Source organism: Manis javanica, chromosome 3 (genome assembly GCF_040802235.1).
Source record: "Manis javanica isolate MJ-LG chromosome 3, MJ_LKY, whole genome shotgun sequence".
In the NCBI taxonomy this organism is placed as follows: domain Eukaryota; kingdom Metazoa; phylum Chordata; class Mammalia; order Pholidota; family Manidae; genus Manis; species Manis javanica.
The window spans coordinates 178,659,950-178,677,045 of record NC_133158.1 but is presented as its reverse complement, the minus strand read 5'-3'; the positions used below and the strand labels follow the sequence as shown (position 1 = coordinate 178,677,045).

Sequence of the window (17,096 nt, the reverse complement as noted above, 5' to 3'; positions counted from 1 at the left end):
TCCCTAATCAGCAGAGGTTGTCACAAAGGTGTTCAAGAAAGCAGAGAGTGATCTAGGCACTTGAGGTGGGACGCTGGCAGTGTGCGGGGGGGATTGTCCACTGTGGGGGCAGTGGTCATCAGTAGGGGGCTAAGGGGGCCATAACATGGGGCAGAAGAAGCATCTTCTGTAGACAGGGGGCCTTTCTCACCAGCAGACTCGCAGCGCCCCAAGGCCACGGAGCAGGGTCTGCACTTCCCTGATGACCCCTCTTGTCTGAGGGCTTTTGTCCTAGAGCTGCATGTGTTCCAGGGATGGTGACAGTCCCGAGATGCCACAGCGTGCGAGTCAGTGCCCTGGCTGTGTGGGCCAATCTGTCCCAGAAGCGACAGACATTAAATGATCAAACGCAAGGCCTGTCCAGGGAGGAACACGTGGCCAGGGCACCTAACCCACCGAGAGGGTTCTGTGGCAGGCGGCCCAGGGAGGTGGTGACTAAGCTGAGACCTAAAGAATGAGAAACAGGGGGGCGGGAATGTTCCAGGCAGAGGGAGAAGCATGTATAAAGTGAGGACACAGAGGAGGTCTGGCACTGCCCAGGAACCTAGAGGAGTTCAGTATGCTTGAGCACTTCAGGCATTCAGACTTTCTCCAAAGAGGCTTTGAAGGGTAGGATCCAGTGTGTGGAGAGTGGATCGTGGAGGAGCAGGAGTGGAGGTGAAAAGGCCAGTCAGTGTCCTGGTAAAGAAGAGGGCGCCTGGGCCCAGGCAGAGACACAGAGGGGCCGATGAGAAATGAACTATTCAGGTTTAGGGGAGGTACAGGAGAAAAATTTGCAAGACTTGGATGTATGGGACAGAGGAAAGGGTGGAATGGAGATTAGGTCCAGATTTCTGCTGTGGGTATCTGGGTAGATGGTACTGCCTTTCAGCAGATTGGAAATAGGAGGGACATGTTTGGAGGTTGGGGAGATGGTGAGTAAGTGATAAAGCAGAGACCCCCTAAGTGACCTAGTGATCCCACCCTCCCCGTCTGACTCCTAGAAGGCTAACTGTGGTGGGGGAGCCGCCTCTCCTCCAGGGGCTGATGCATGAAGGACCATGCTCAGAAGCCAGACTTGCAGGGAGCAGCCTGGCTGTGCGGCAGATGAGAAGCAGCAGCATCTGCCTTAGGAAAGCCGGCTGATTTCAGATCCAACCTGCCCCCCTCTAGGAACCTCTTTCTGTGGACTGGTCCAACTCTTAAGAGCTCAGCACCCATACAGAGCCACTGTAAGAATAAAGGAGACAGAGCAGCAAGTTCATGAATGGATGAGGGCCGATCCCCTGAGAATGTCACCCTGAAACAGGTGAAGATTTTGAGCTGGCATTTCACAATGAGTTGTTTAAACTTAGATGAAAAAATACCCTCTAGGAAGAAACACCACAAAAGAGAAATGTAAGGACTCAGGAAAAAAATGTATGATCACAAGAAGTGAAATATGAGCTGGAAAGAAATAGGGAAAAGTCAAAATTAACAGAAATTAGGTAAAATTGAGAAAGTACACAAGGGTGAAAGATTATTGGGTTAAACACAATAAGCCAGACAGAATATAGAAATAAGAAAAGTGAATAAAATGAAATGAAAATAGAAAGGATTACAGAGAAGATGAAAGACACATAAGGCAGAAAAAGGAAATCCAACAGATACATAATTGAAGAGCCTGGAGAAGAAAATAAAATAGTGGAATGGAAAAAAAATTTAATGTTTAGTCCAAGCAAACTTTGATGAAATTAAGTATTTAAATCTACCTTTTCTAACAAGGCATATTGCACTTTAAGAAAAACCGACCCAAAACAGCCAACACTGAGATGTATTGTAGGAACAAAGCTGGTCTTCAAAGAAAAGAAAGGTGACCTCACGTGCACTGGAATGGCTGTTACCATAAAGACAAGCAATAACAAATGCTGGTGAGGATGTGGAGAGAACCTCAAAAAACTAAAAACTATTAAAAACTAGAACTATCATATAACCCAGCAATCCCACTTCTGAGTATATATCTGAAGGAAAATAAAATCAGTATCTTGAAGGGATATCTCTACCCTGCTATGTTTACTGCAGCACCAATCGAAGCAGCCAAAATATGCAAACAACCTAATTGACAGATGAAGAGATAATGAAAGTGTGTGTGTGTGTGTGTATATATATATATGCAATGAAATATTCAGCCATACAAAAAGGAAACCCTGCCATTTGTTACAACATGGATGGCCCTGGAGGACATTATGCTAAGTAAAATAAGTCAGACAGAGAAAGACAAATACTGTACGGTATGACTTGTATAGAAAATCTTTTTTAAAGAAAGCTAAACTCATAGAAAAAGAGAATATAATGGTGGTTGCCAGAGGCTAGGGGATGGGATGGGGAATAGGGAGATGTTGCTCAAAGGGCATAAACTTCCAGTTTTAAGATGAATAAGTACTGAGGATCTAATGTACAGTGTGGTGACTCTAGTTAAAAATACTGTATTATACACTTGAAATTGCAGAGATACCACTCTCTGTGTCACCATACACAGACAAAAAAAGCTAATTATTTGAAGTGATGGATGTGTCAAATAACTTGATTGTGGTGATCATTTCACAATGTATTTGTATATCAAATCATCATGAGCAGGAGGGGTAAGCGGAGGCCCAGGAGAGCGCACCGATGGATCAGTCCACCCAACTATTCACCAAGAGCTAGAATCACTGGATATTGGGGCAAATGAGGCCTTAAAGCTTGTTTCGTCCAACCCAACCCCATGACGATGAGGAAGCTAGTCTGGAGACTGAGTAACCCGGGCGCCTGCAGCCTGCTGACTCCTTCTCCGGGGCTCTTTCTACCACACACTGGCACACCAGAACAAAAGACTATTGCACCAGGACCAGAGATGCTTGGAGAGAGAGAATGGGTGGGGGAGGCGGGACAGAGGAAGAGCCAGGGTGGAGGGACTGGAGGAAATAAGGAGAAGGGGGAGGGAGGGGCTGGGTTGGGGCAATTTTCAGGGCTGGGCTGTAACTGGGTCCTGCCTCTTCCTTCTGATTCTCTGCTGGTGTGCAATAGGCTGAGGAGAGAAATGTTTGGTTCCTATGGAAACTGCCACTGGCCCAAAAAGAGGCTGAAAGCACAGAGAAATGAGAAAACGTGGGCAGGGCCCACTCCTCCAGGCCACGTGACCGGAGGGAAGGGCTGACTGAGTGGGGACTGAGGGAGAGTGAGGAGGCTCCCTTTACCTCCGGGGGAGGGAGTGCAGATCTCCCGTCGGGCCTGCTGGTCTCCCGCCCAGGAGCAGCCTGGGTCCCCACCTCCAGTGGAGGCGCAGCGGGCTTCTGCGTGGGTGCTGCACAGGCTCACAGCCCCAGCCAGCGGCCGCAGGACCCCGGGGTCAGGCTCGGAGCCTGAACCAGAAGTTTCAGGAAGTGGGCAAGGCACCCCCTCCTGTTTCTGTTTCCGGTTTGCCGGCAACTTTCTATTTTCTCTGTGCGACTGACTCAAGGCCCGCTGCTGTCGTCTTCAGCCAGGCAGCCATATGCCCTTCTCATTCATGAGCAGAACATGCCAACCAGACTTCCTAACATGTCACAAGCCCATGTTCCCAGGACTGAGGAACTATTTGGCCCAGTGTGGATCAGGATCCAGAGCAGCCCCACCAGCTTTGGTCAGGGGTCAGGTGCCTGGACAGCTGCTTGGTGTGCTGAGGGGTGGAGACAGCGCTTCCGGCTCACAGAAACGGGGACTCCACAGTACAGTGGCTTAAGCAGCTCTGGGCCACTCTGCTCCCATGTGGTCGTGCAGGCTCCTAAGCCCCTTCCCGTGGCTCCACAGGCCTGACCATCAGTCACCTGGAGAGCTTGTTAAAATACAGGTGCTGGGCCCCTATTTGTAGACCCGGGTAGTTCTGGGTGGTGCCTGAGAATGTGCCTTCCTGACAAGTTCCCAGGTGACGCGGTGCAGCTGGTCCAGGACAGCATGTTTAAAAATCACTGCACCAGACTGTCCTTGCCAACACATGCTGAGCTGGTGCCTCCACACCTGGGTACCGAGAAAGGCCAGGGCAGCCAACTTCCTTTTGAGCAAGTGGGTATGGCAAATTGTGCCATGGGCCAGGATGTAGTCCGTGGCCATGCCTGGCTGCAAGGGAGGCTGGGCACCACGTGCCCAGGAAAGGAGGAGTGGCTTTGGGAGGCAGCTATGGTCTGCCAGAGTGGGCCCGGGATCTCGTGGAAATGAAGAGGGGGACCAGTATGGAAAGAACCCCTGACGGGGCTCAGAGGGCAGAGGTGCATGGCAGCTTATTGGAGGGGGAGAAGCCCATACCTGCCTGCAGACATCAGCGAAAGCTTCCCCAGAAGGCAAAGCAGGCTCAGCCATGAGGCAGGGGAGCCACAGGCTGCGGCTGCCTCATCTTCTCTTGTGTTACTCTGTCCACTCTGCTCTTTCCTCTCTTCATCCACCCGAGATGCTTCTTCATCATTGTCCGCACTGTTCCATGGGCTGGGGCTAGCACTTCCCAGGTCTCAGACTTTCTTCTCCTATCTCATCCTCCAGGCGTCGTGGCTCTGGAGAAGGCTGCGTGGCAAGAGGTGGTGGGTGATGGCATTTGGCGTCCTGATGACTCTGTCCGTGGTGGCTGTCACCTGCTTCCTTGCACAGCATCCAGCCAACAGCCTGGACCCTGGTCCCAAGGAGCCCCCGGGGATAACCAGCGCCCCCAGTCCCCACAGCCAGCAGGCTCTGAGCCCCGGCCGCAGGCAGCAGGCAAGAAACCTGCCCAGGAATTCCATCCTGGTGTGCACAGAGGAGCAAGGCCATGGAGGGAGAGTGGGCAGAAGCAGGCAGTCCCCAGGAGGAGATGGCAGACATCCAAGAAGGGGCAGGAGGGATATTACTCTGGCGTCTCTAAGAGATTTGCAACTCAGTACCTGGCGTCATGTGCTCCTGAGGGAGGAGGAGGTCAGGAGCCCTGGAGCCAAAGCCCTGGATCCCCCCTGGCACGGCAGTCTCACTAGGGAGGTACAGAATGGGACCAGCACCCTGGTCAACCCCCTAGCAGGGAGTGACATGGCAGCTTTACAGGCTTGGAGATCTACTGCTGGACAGACCACTTGGGCCTATCCAGTGGAAGGCAGGGATCTGTCAGGAGCTGGGAACAGGGACTTCACAGGTAGGCGACAAGCAGGAAGTCCCACTCCAGCTGCAGGGACTCGTCAATGGCCTGGCTCTGTTGCGGAGCTGCAAGGATCCATCTGGTGTGAAGCTGAGACCCCTGGGCTGTCGACCAGCCTGAGGATTGTTGGGCAGGTTCCCCCATGGCTCACAGAGCAGGACATGCAGACCCTCCGGCTGTTGGCACATGGGGAGGTAGTAGGCAAAGCCAGGGTCCCCGGCCATGGGCAGGTGCTGCAAGTCAGCTTCTCTGCGGAGGGTGCCCTTCAGGACGTGTCTCCTGGGCTCAGCCAGCTCTGCTCCCAGGGGCTCTGTGGTCTGATCAAGAGGCCTGGGGACCTGTCCGAGGTCTTGTCCTTCCATGTGGACCGTGTGCTGGGGCTTCACCGGAGCCTACCTGCGGTGGCCCGGAGCTTCCACAGCTCCCTGCTGCCCTACCGCTACACAGATGGCAGCGCAAGGCCTGTCATCTGGTGGGCACCCGATGTGCGGCACCTGGGTGACCCGGAGGATGACCAGAACTCTCTGGCCTTGGGCTGGCTGCAGTACCAGGCCCTGCTGGCCCGTGGCTGCAGCTGGCTGGGCCAGGCCCCAGGCCTAGGTATCCAGCACACCGAGTGGGCACGTCTGGCACTCTTTGACTTCCTGCTGCAGGTAGGTGGGGTTGGGCGTGGGCAGCAGGGTGGAGAGTAGCAGAGAGGGGAAATTCAGGGTTAATGAGGATGGGTGGTGGCTGTCTCCCCTGAGTCCTTGTCTTTTGACCACCAACACCTGTTTCTGTTATTTTTTCTGCCTTTTTCTTAATCCAGTGGTGTGCTAGCCCTTAGATTCATCTACTAGGGTGAGTGGATGAGCTGTAGGACAAGATTCAGGACCACAACCAGCGGCCAGGGGCTGATATACCATTATTTGCTCCACATGTGGTTGTTTCACAATATGTTTTAGAAATTCGTAGACAATATGTAATACTTTGGAGATTCCCCATAAAATCCGGCCTCCTTTGAAACATTGACTAGGCCTCCATTCCCGTGTGTGGTAAGCAGCCTGAGCTGAGTGCCCGCTGCCCCTTCAGAGGCTACAGTGCTCTCTGTTTGGCCACAGGCCTGCCTCCTTATTGTCTGACATGTGTCTGGTTCGTGTCAGTGTGTGGCTGTTTGTTTCCAGTCACGGGCCCAGCTGGTCTCCTGTGGTGCTTCCAGCTTCCCTGCTCTGTGTCTCCGTGGCTGCTTTGTGGAAAGAGGAGATGGAGCCTTGTGATCCTCATGGGCTTCAGCATCAGATGTACCTGGGCTTGAACCCCTTGCCCCAGGCTGCTCCCCACTGTATGAAACTGAGCAGGTTACTTTGCTTGAGCTTCATTGCTCTCACACCATGGGGCTGGGTGTCCTTACATCATCCCCATTTAATGTGCAGCAGCTCCTAATTGCCAGCACATGCATCTGCAGGTTTGCACTGGGCCCTGAGTCTGCCCTGCCCTGTGTGCGACAGGCTGGGTGCTTAGGAATTAATGCAATCCAGATAGTGGGACCAGACATCTGGTTGGAATGGAGGGGCTTCCCAGACCACAAGACTTATAGTCCTGGGCAAACAGGGAAGGCTGGTCATGCTACTTCCAGGAACAGCCTGCAGTGACTGATAGGAGCTGGTGGTAAAAGGCTCAGCTCCCTGGCTGGGGTGGCTCCTTAATGCCTGTGCTCTGTGTCTCTCAGAGTCCCTGCCAGGACTAAGTCTCCATTACCCACCTGTTTACTTCCCTGATCCCTGCTTGTGTTTTTGGATTAGCTCACAAATAAACTGCTTCCCCTTGAATCTTTGTCTTAAGGTCTGTCTCTGGGGGAGCCTAGCCTATGTCAGTGATAACACTGCCCTTGTGTGGTTTCTGCATGCAGCTCATTTGTGTAATGTACTTAATATGGTGCCTGGTAGGTGGTGTACACTTAGTAATAAGCAGGCACTGTCCCAGTGCTTTATAGGAATTGACTCATGCAATCCTCACAGCAACTTTATAAGTGATACACTTCATTTATCCCTATTTTAAAGTTGAGAAATTGAGGCTCAGAGAGGTTAAGTTACTTGCCCAAGGTTGGCTGCTGGAGCCAAGACACTGCCTAGGTGGTCTGACTCCAGAGCCTGCCCTCTTTATCACAGAGCCACCATTAAGCTGGTCATGAATGATGGCAGGAAAAAGGGACCTGTGAGGATGCCCCGAGACCTTGTGATCAGAAGCACCTCCTTGCAAAGCCCCAGACAGAGCCCCTCTGTCCATCTTCTGGAGTTGTAGTGTGGGATCCTTCCAAAGCCACCTCTTCCCTGGTTTGCTGAACATCAGTCAAGTCAAACACCCTTGTCTGGCTGATGCTGCCTTCCTAGAAGCCACTGGCAAGTTGGAGAGAGGCAGGGCTTCAGAATGTGGGTTTCCCAGCCCCGGAACCCAAGGTGCCTCCTGCCTGGGGCCTGGGTGTGGTTTCCACTTGCAGCTTCTCTGTGGCATGCTTGCTTGTTTGTTTTGTTTTATCCAGTATAAACCCTTGTTTTTGTGTTGTGTATCACAGCATAGTCACACACATGTGCACACCATTTACCCAGACACAAAATATACAAACACTGCACACATACACATTTATTGTGCTCCCAATAGATCATACCCCATGCATTGCAAATCCCATATAACACTCTGTGTTAGTGATTGCTATAATAATGCTGCATAACACACCTCTCCAAACTCTTTCATAAAAGCTTAGAATACCAGCTCCTTATGTCTTGCTCCAAGGTTTGTGGTTCAGCTGGGCTGAACTGAGCTTGGCTCCCAGCAGTGGGTTGGTTCAGGTCTGCTTTTCATTACCCACTGGACAGTGGAGCCTGGGCTGGGGACAACACTACTGTACAAACTCTCCTCATAGGGAATGGAGGGCACCCAAGAGCTCAGCTGAGCTGCACGTCTCAGGCCTCTGCCAGTGTCACTTCTGCTAGTATTCTATTGCCAGAGTGAGTCAATGGCAAAGCCCAATGTAAGGAATGGAAAGTAGGCTCTGCCCAGAGAGGAAGGGGAAGAGAAGCAAATATTTGTTGGACAATATCCAAATCAGCTACACGCCCCAAACACAGTACACTTATGAACTTTATATGACCACACGTGCCATAGTCACACATATGTGTGCACACGATTCACATGAACCATACACCCGCATACACTCTATATGGTTTCCAGACACTGCTGTGGGCTGCTGGGGCTCAATCCTGCTAAGACCTTTGAGGGAGTGTGTAGAACATGCATCAGATTATCTCATCCAAGGGCAAAGCAGCTGGGCTGCTAACCCACTAACCCCCAGTTGTCATTGGCTGAGACTGCTTGTGAGGGTGGTGAGATCCTGGTGCTGCAGCCTGCCCCACCAACCCCGCCTGCCCCGTGCTGGCCAGCCAAACACCAGGAGGTTGTGGTGGGATACTAATGGCATCTGCTCCTCAGAATGAATGACAAGTCAGAAACGTCGGCATTATGGCAGCCCAGTACAATCAGTGCAGCGCTCTCAATTAACGAACTGGTTTCTTTAAGAAAGGTGAAGTACTGACAGTGAGTGGGTGCCCTCCCACCCCACCTGCTGCTGTGTCATAGGAAGGAGTAAAACCAACAGAGAGCCCATCGCTCCTGACTGGATCAGTGAGAAACTGGTCTTACTCGGATGGATGCATGAGTGAATGAATGAGCAAATGAATAGATGCGTGAGTGAATGAATGAGCAAATGAATGGATGCGTGAATGAATGAATGAGCAAATGAATGGATGAGAAAATGAATATATGAGCAAATGAGTGTATGAACTTTCTGGGTCTCTGTATGACCTCCTGTCCAGGTGTTGCTGTGTTCTGATTCCTTAAGTACCACTTCCTCTAGATCAAAAAGAATCTCAAGACTTTCTACATTTTGTTAGGGGTCTCAATAAAATCACAGAGGTAGAAAACAACATGGCAACCACTTGCTGAGCCCTTGTCTTCTGGTAGGAATGAACTTTCAGGACAGGTGACAATATCTAACATTGTCTGACCTCCTCCACATCAGGCATTGTTCCAGCATTTTGCATGTGTTAATGCCTAACAGCCATAGAAAGCAGACAGTACTCAGGTCCATTCTACAGATGAGGAAACTGAGGTCTAAGGACGCGCCCATGGGCACAGCCTTAAGTGTCTCTGCTGGGATGTAATCCAGGTCAGTCTGGCCCGAGAGTACATGGCGTTGGCACTCTTTACTGTACTTAACTGACTCTGGAAAAATAATTTCTTGAGTCTCTTCTGGGTGGTATTTATTCATTCTCTTCCTGGGAAATCCCTTTCAGTCATTTGTGAACTTGTGTGCATTCCTTATTTTGAGTCAAAATTTATGGCTTCAGTCCATGTGTTCCTCCTCTGGCTCAGTCTCCCTAGGACATCAGGTGTTCCATCAGTTAATGAGGAGCCCAGATCTGTTGCCATATGGGACACCTCTGGCTTCCAGCCAGAGACACTAAATCTAAGAGTAGCTGCCCTCTATGATGTGCCTACACCTGTCTGCCTGATACAAACCTCATTTAACACAGGACCTCATTTAAGTCCTGCAACAGACCCAGGATAGGAGCTGCATTCCTCCCCATTTCACAGATGGTGCATCCAGCTAGAAAAGAGTGATTCCTGGTTGGACAATGGTATTTAGAGGTGACATTGAGCATCTTTACATATATTTAAGAGTGGGACCTCAATTAGGGTGAGGTATGATGGGCAGAATTTTAAGATGGTCTCCCAAATTTCCACCCCTATAGCATTTAGCCCACCCTTGAGTATGGGTGGGACCTCTGAATATGGTGGAATATCACTGCTGTGATAAGGTCACCAGTCAGTCAACCTTGAGTTAATCAAAACGGAATGTCCTGGGTGGGCCTGACTTTATTATGAGAGTCTTTCAATGAAGATGACACAGCTGAGATATTCCTGCTGGCAAAAAAGTAAACAGCCATACTATGAACTGCCTGTAGGAAAGGGGGCCTCTAGGAAGACCCTGAAGTCCCTGGAGACCTAGTTGTTCAACCGCAAGGAATGCTTTCTGCCCATAACTTGAATGAGCTTAGGAGGAGCTACAGATGAGATGTAGCCATGGCTGACACTGAGTTCAGCCTGGCAAGACCTGGAGCAGAGAACCTGGCAAAAATTTGGTGGACTACTGACCCCCAGAAACTGTGAGGTAGTAAATGTGTACTTTTAAGCCACTAAGCTCCTGGTGTTTGTTATTCCGCAACAGAAAACAAATTAATCAGGCCAGGGAGTGGCCATGGTGCACACACCGCAGGAGGCGCATGCTCTCAGAGGGTGCGTGTGCCCCACCCACCCTGGTGGAGGCTGCGTCCCTCCGCTTCTCCAGCTCACCCTCGTCCAGTCTCTGTCTAGATTTTTTTTTTGGTATCATTAATCTACAATTACATAAGGAACATTATGTTTACTAGACTCCCACCATCACCAAGTCCCACGTGACAAACCCCATTACAGTCACTGTCCATCTGTGTAGTAAGATGCTATAGAATCACTACATGTCTTCTCTGTGTTGTACAGCTCTCCCCATGCCCCCCACATTATACATGCTAATCATAATGCCCCCTTTCGTTCCCCACCTAATCCCTCCCTTCCCACCCACCTTCCCTAGTCCCTTTCCCTTTGGTAACTTTTAGTCCTTTCGTGGGTTCTGTGATTCTGCTGCTGTTTTGTTCCTTCAGTTTTTTCTTTGTTCTTATACTCCACAGATGAGTAAAATCATTTGATATGTGTATTTCTCCACCTGGCTTATTTCACTGAGCATAATACCCTCTAGCTCCATCCATGTTGTTGCAAATGGTAGCATTTGTTTTCTTCTTATGGCTGAATAATATTCCATTGTGTATATGTACCACATCTTCTTTATCCATTCATCTACTGATGGACATTTAGGTTGCTTCCATTTCTTGGCTATTGAAAATAGTGCTGCAATAAACATAGGGGTGCATCTGTCTTTTTCAAATTGGGCTGCTGTATTCTTAGAGTAAATTCCTAGAAGTGGAATTCCTGGGTCAAATGGTATGTCTATTTTGAGCTTTTTCAGGAACTTCCATACTGCTTTCCACAATGATTGAACTAATTTACATTCCCACCAGCAGTGTAGGAGGATTCCCCTTTCTCCACAACCTCGACAACTTGTGTTGTTGTTTGCCTTTTGGATGGTGGCGATCCTAACTGGTGTGAGGTGACATCTCATTGTGGTTTTAATTTGCATTTCTCTGATAACTAGTGATGTGGAGCATCTTTTCATGTGTCTGTTGGCCATCTGAATTTCTTCTTTGGAGAAGTGTCTGTTCAGCTCCTCTGACCATTTTTTTAATTGGATTATTTGCTTTTTGTTTGTTGAGGTGTGTGAGCTCTTTATATATTTTGGATGTCAACCCTTTATCAGATATGTCATTTATGAATATATTCTCCCATACTGTAGGATGCCTTTGTGTTCTACTGGTGGTGTCCTTTGCTGTACAGAAGCTTTTCAGCTTGATACAGTCCCACTTGTTCATTTTTGCTTTTGTTTCCCTTGCCCAGGGAGATATGTTCATGAAGAAGTCGCTCATGTTTATGTCCAAGAGATTTTTGCCTATGTTTTTTCTAGGAGTTTTATGGTAGCATGACATACATTCAGGTCTTTGATCCATTTTGACTTTACTTTTGTGTATGGGGTTAGACAGTGATCCAGTTTCATTCTCTTACATGTATCTGTCTAGTTTTGCCAACACCAACTGTTGAAGAGGCTGTCATTTCCCCATTGTATGTTCATGGCTCCTTTATCATATATTAATTGGCCATATATGTTTGGGTTAATGTCTGGAGTCTCTGTTCTGTTCTGCTGGTCTGTGGCTCTGTTCTTGTACCAGTACCAAATTGTCTTGATTACTGTGGCTTTGTAGTAGAGCTTGAAGTTGGGAGTGAGATCCCCCCACTTTATTCTTCCTTCTCAGGATTGCTTTGGCTATTCAGGGTCTTTGGTGGTTCCATATGAATTTTAGAACTGTTTGTTTCAGTTCATTGAAGAATACTGTTGGTAATTTGATAAGGATTGCTTTGAATCTGTAGATTGCTTTGGTCAGGATGGCCATTTTGACAATATTAATACTTCGTAGCCAAGAGCCTGGGCTGAGTTTCCATTTGTTAGTGTCCTCTTTAATTTCTCTTAAGAGTGTCTTGTAGTTTTCACTTCTTTGGTTAGGTTTATTCCTAGGTATTTTATTCTTTTTGATGCAATTATGAATGGAATTGTTTTCCTGATTTCTCTTTCTATTGGTTCATTGTTGGTGTATAGGAAAGCCACAGATTTCTGTGTGTTAATTTTGTATCCTGCAACTTTGCTGTATTCCAATATCAGTTCTAGTAGTTTTGGAGTGGAGTCTTCAGGGTTTTTTATGTACAATATCACGTCATCTGCAAATAGTGACAATTTGAGTTTTTCCTTACCAATCTGGATTGCTTGTATTTGTTTTGTCTGATTGCTGTGGCTAGGACCTCTAGTACTATGTTGAATAACAGTGGGGAGAGTGGGCATCCCTGTCTTGTTCCTGATCTTAGAGGAAAAGCTTTCAGCTTCTTGCTGTTCAGTATGATGTTGGCTGTGGGTTTATCATATATGGCCTTTATTATGTTGAGGTATGTGCCCTCTATATCCATTTTGTTGATAGTTATTATCATGAATAGATGTTGAATTTTGTTGAATGCTTTTTCAGCATCTATGGAGATGATCATGTGGTTTTTGTCCTTTTTGTTGATGTGGTGGATGATGTTGATGGATTTTCAAATGTTGTACCATCCTTGCATCCCTGGGATGAATCCCACTTGGTCATGGTGTGTGATCCTTTGACTTATTTTTGAATTCACTGTGCTAATATTTTGTTGAGTATTTTTGCATCTATGTTCATCAGGGATATTGGTTGGTAATTTTCTTTTTTGGTGGGATCTTTGCCTGGTTTTGGTATTAGTGTGATGCTGGCTTCATAGAATGAGTCTGGAAGTATTCCCTCCTTTTCTATTTTTTGGAAAACTTTAAGGAGAATGGGTATTATGTCTTCTCTGTATGTCTGATAAAATTCCATGGTAAATCCATCTGGCCAGGGGGTTTTGCTCTTTGGTAGCTTTTTTTATTACCACTTCAATTTCATTACTGGTAATTGGTCTGTTTAGATTTGCTGTTTCTTCCTTGGTCAGTCTTGCAAGGTTGTGTTTTTCTAGGAAGTTTTCCATTTCTTCTAGGTTTTCCAGCTTGTTAGAATATAAATTCTCATAGTATTCTCAAAAGATTCTTTGTATTTCTGTGTCATGATTTTTCCTTTCTCGTTTCTGATTCTGTTGATGTGTGTAGATTCTCTTTTTCCCTTAATAAGTCTGGCTAGTGGTTTATCTATTTTGTTTATTTTCTCAAAGAACCAGCTCTTGGCTTCATTGATTTTTTCTATTGTTTTATTCTTCTCCATTTTATTTATTTCTTCTCTGATCTTCATTATGTCCCTCCTACTGCTGATTTTAGGCCTCATTTGTTCTTCTTTTTCCAATTTCAATAATTGTGACTTTAGATATTCATTTGGGATTGTTCTTCCTTCTTTAAATAGACCTGGATTGCTATGTACTTTCCTCTTAGAACTGCTTTCGCTGGGTCCCACAGAAGTTGGGGCTTTGTACTGTTATTGTCATTTGTCTCCATATATTGCTTGATCTCTATTTTAATTTGGTCATTGATCCATTGATTATTTAGGAACATGTTGTTAAGCCTCCATGTGTTTGTGAGCCTTTTAGCTTTCTTCATACAATTTATTTCTAGTTTTATCCCTTTGTGATCTGAGAAGTTGGTTGGTAGAATTTCAATCTTTTTGTGGCCTAGTATGTGGTCTATTCTGGAAAATGTTCCATGTGCACTTGAGAAGAATGTGCATCCTGTTGCTTTTGGGTGTTGAGTTCTGTAGATGTCTATTAGGTCCATCTGTTCTAGTGTGTTGTTCAGTGTCTCTGTGTCCTTACTTACTTTCTGTTTGGTGATCTGTCCTTTGGAGTGAGTGGTGTGTTGAAGTCTCCTAAAATGAATGCATAACATTCAATTTCCTCCTTTAATTCTGTTAGTATTTGTTTCACATATGTTGGTGCTCCTGTATTGGGTGCATATATATTTATAATGGTTATATCCTCTTGTTGGACTGACCCCTTTATCATTATGTAATGTCCTTCTTTATTTCTTGTTACTTTCTTTGTTTTGAAGTCTATTTTGTCTGATACTAGTACTGCAGCACCTGCATTTTTCTCCTTGTTGTTTGCATGAAATAACTTTTTCCATCCCTTCACTTTTAGTCTGTGCATGTCTTTGGGTTTGAGGTGAGTCTCTTGTAAGCAGCATATAGACAGGTCTTGTTTTTTCATCCATTCTGTTACTCCATGTCTTTTGATTGGTGCATTCAGTCCATTTACATTTCAGGTGATTATTGAAAGATATGTACTTATTGCCATTGCAGGCTTCTTTACTATCTAACCATCTAACTTAACAAGCTTATTAAGCTATTATAAGCACAGTCTGATGATTTTTTATTTCTCTCCCTTCTTATTCTCTCCCCTCCATTCTTTATACGTTAGGTGTTTTATTCTGTGCTCTTTTGTGTTTCCTTTGACTGCTTATGTGAGTAGCTGATTTTATTTTTTGCCTTTAGTTAGTATTTGGTTGGTCTGCTTTCTTTGCTGTGATTTTATTTTCTCTGGTGACATCTATTTAGCCTTAGGAATGCTTCCATACAGAACAGTCCCTTTAAAATATCCTGTAGAAGTGGTTTGTGAAAGGCAAATTCCCTCAACTTTTGCTTGTCTGGGAATTATTTAATCCCTCCTTCATATTTAAATGATTATTGTACTGGATATAGTGTTCTTTGTTCAAGGCCCTTCTGTTTCATTGCATTAAATATATTATGCCATTCTCTTCTGGCCTGTAAGGTTTCTGTTGATAAGTCTGATGATAGCCTGATGGGTTTTCCTTTGTAGGTGATCTTTTCTCTCTCTGGCTGCCTTTAATACTCTGTCCTTGTAGTTGATCTTTGCCATTTTAATTATTATGTGTCTTGGTGGTGTCCTCCTTGGGTCCACTGTGTTGGGAGTTCTGTGTGCTTCCATGGTCTGAGAGACTATTTCCTCCCCCAGTTTGTTGAAGTTTTCAGCAATTATTTCTTCAAAGACACTTTCTATCCCTTTTTCTCTCTCTTCTTCTCCTGGTACCCCTATAATGCGAATATTATTCCATTTGGATTGGTCACACAGTTCTCTTAATATTCTTTCATTCCAGGAGATCCTTTTATCTCTCTCTGCCTCAGCTTCTCTGTGTTCCTGTTCTCTGATTTCTATTCCATTAACGGCCCCTGGCACCTCCTCTGGTCTGCTCTTAAGTCTTTTCAGAGATTATTTTGTTTCTGTATTCTCCCACCTACCTTGATCCTTTAGCTCTTCCATATTTCTCTGCAGGTCCATCAGCATGGTTATGACCTTTATTTTGAATTCTTTTTCAGGAAGATTGGTTAAATCTATCTCTCCAGGTTTCCTCTCAGGGGTTGTCTGGGTGATTCTGGACTGCATCACATTCTTCTGCCTTTTCATGGCTATAGAGATGGTTGTGGGCAGTTGGCCTGTGTGTTAGCTGGGAGGAAAAAGCCCCTTCCTGCTTGATGGTCACCTTGCCTTCCTCGGAGCAGCTTCCAGTTTTATTTCCTGAGCCACTGTGGGTGGAGCAGCCATCGGGGCACCCCAGAGCCCTGTGGGGAGGGCAGGCATGCCAGGTGTGCTCTCCTGTGGGAATCATGACCCATGGCACCCTGTCCTGGCTTCCTCTGTCTGTGCACACTGGCAGGGCCTCTGGTTCTGGCCTCGGCAGCTTCGGAGATGGCTCTGGGCAGCTGCTGTGGGCACGGCTGCTCTCTGGCTGCTCCCCTGATATGGCAGGGCTGCACTGGAGGGGGAATGGATGGGAGGCTGTTTATCACTGTGAGGGGCTTCAGAGCTGTGCTGCCTTCCAGGGGAATGCAGCACCTGAATTTCCCCGGGATTCCCAGGAGCTGGGCCAAGTGTGCCGGGACACTTCCATCCATCTGTGAGGCTCCTGTCCCTTTAAGACTTTCAAAAAGCACTTGCTTTTCTTTTGTCCCAGTGGAGCCGACTGCAGGGACCCGCTTGCAGGTTTTACTGTTCCATTTCCCTAATATCCAGCACACCATGCCATGTGTAGACCTGTGCAGATGACTAGAGCTGGTTGTTTAGCAGTCCTGGGCTTATACTCCCTCCCTGCTCCGACTCCTTTCCTCCCACTGGGGAGCTGTGGTTGGGGGGATGCTCAAGTCCTGCCAGGCCGTGGCTTTTATCTTGCCCCCTTCGTGCTCCTCTCAGCGGGATATTTTTTTGGGAAGTGAATGCAGACATGGGAAACCAGCCCATGAAAGCAGAGGCTCAGACCCCGCTGTGGTGTCTCATTTCTAATCTGGCTACTCTCTGTTTGTCCCGGGAAATTTGCAAACGGAAGTTAGTCTTCCTTTGCTCTGAGGCCGGGCCTCAGTATCCCTTGGACAACCAATTTCGGTGGCCCCCTGAGGGAACTTTTGATTTTAGCCTCCTCACCGACTTAACTAATTATTGCCACCAGAGCAGAAAGTAGAATGAAATCCCACATGTGCAGGTTTTTTTGGACTTTGCACTCCTGTCAAAACCTTTATGTTAAGTGTTCTATAACTCAGGTTCAGATTCGCCAGAAAACCTCAGTCGCCCGCCTCCCTCAGCTTGTGATCCCCTCCCCGTCTCTCCACCACCGTCTCTAAGTCCTTTGTCTTCCCATGTGTCACCTCCATCTTAAATTCCTGCATTCTCAACCATGCCATTGTCCTGCTCTCCTCTT

The 17,096-nt window shown here is 47.2% G+C and overlaps 1 protein-coding gene across 11 annotated transcripts in view; it reads left to right on the top strand.

The window, feature by feature from the left end:
• GASK1A (golgi associated kinase 1A) overlaps window positions 1-17,096 on the top strand; it is a 66,293-nt gene that overhangs the window by 37,018 nt on the left and 12,179 nt on the right. For 10 of the 11 annotated variants that reach the window (XR_012129562.1, XR_012129561.1, XR_012129558.1 and 7 more), the window contains exon 2: window positions 4,549-5,820. Coding sequence is in view for 6 of the 11 variants with exons in the window: in XM_073232462.1 (XP_073088563.1) it covers window positions 4,549-5,820 (1,272 nt within the window). In the remaining 5 variants the exon portion in view is untranslated. Of the gene's footprint in view, window positions 1-4,548; window positions 5,821-6,330; window positions 17,094-17,096 lie in introns of those variants that run through there. The other variant, XM_017639971.3, reaches the window with a different exon arrangement.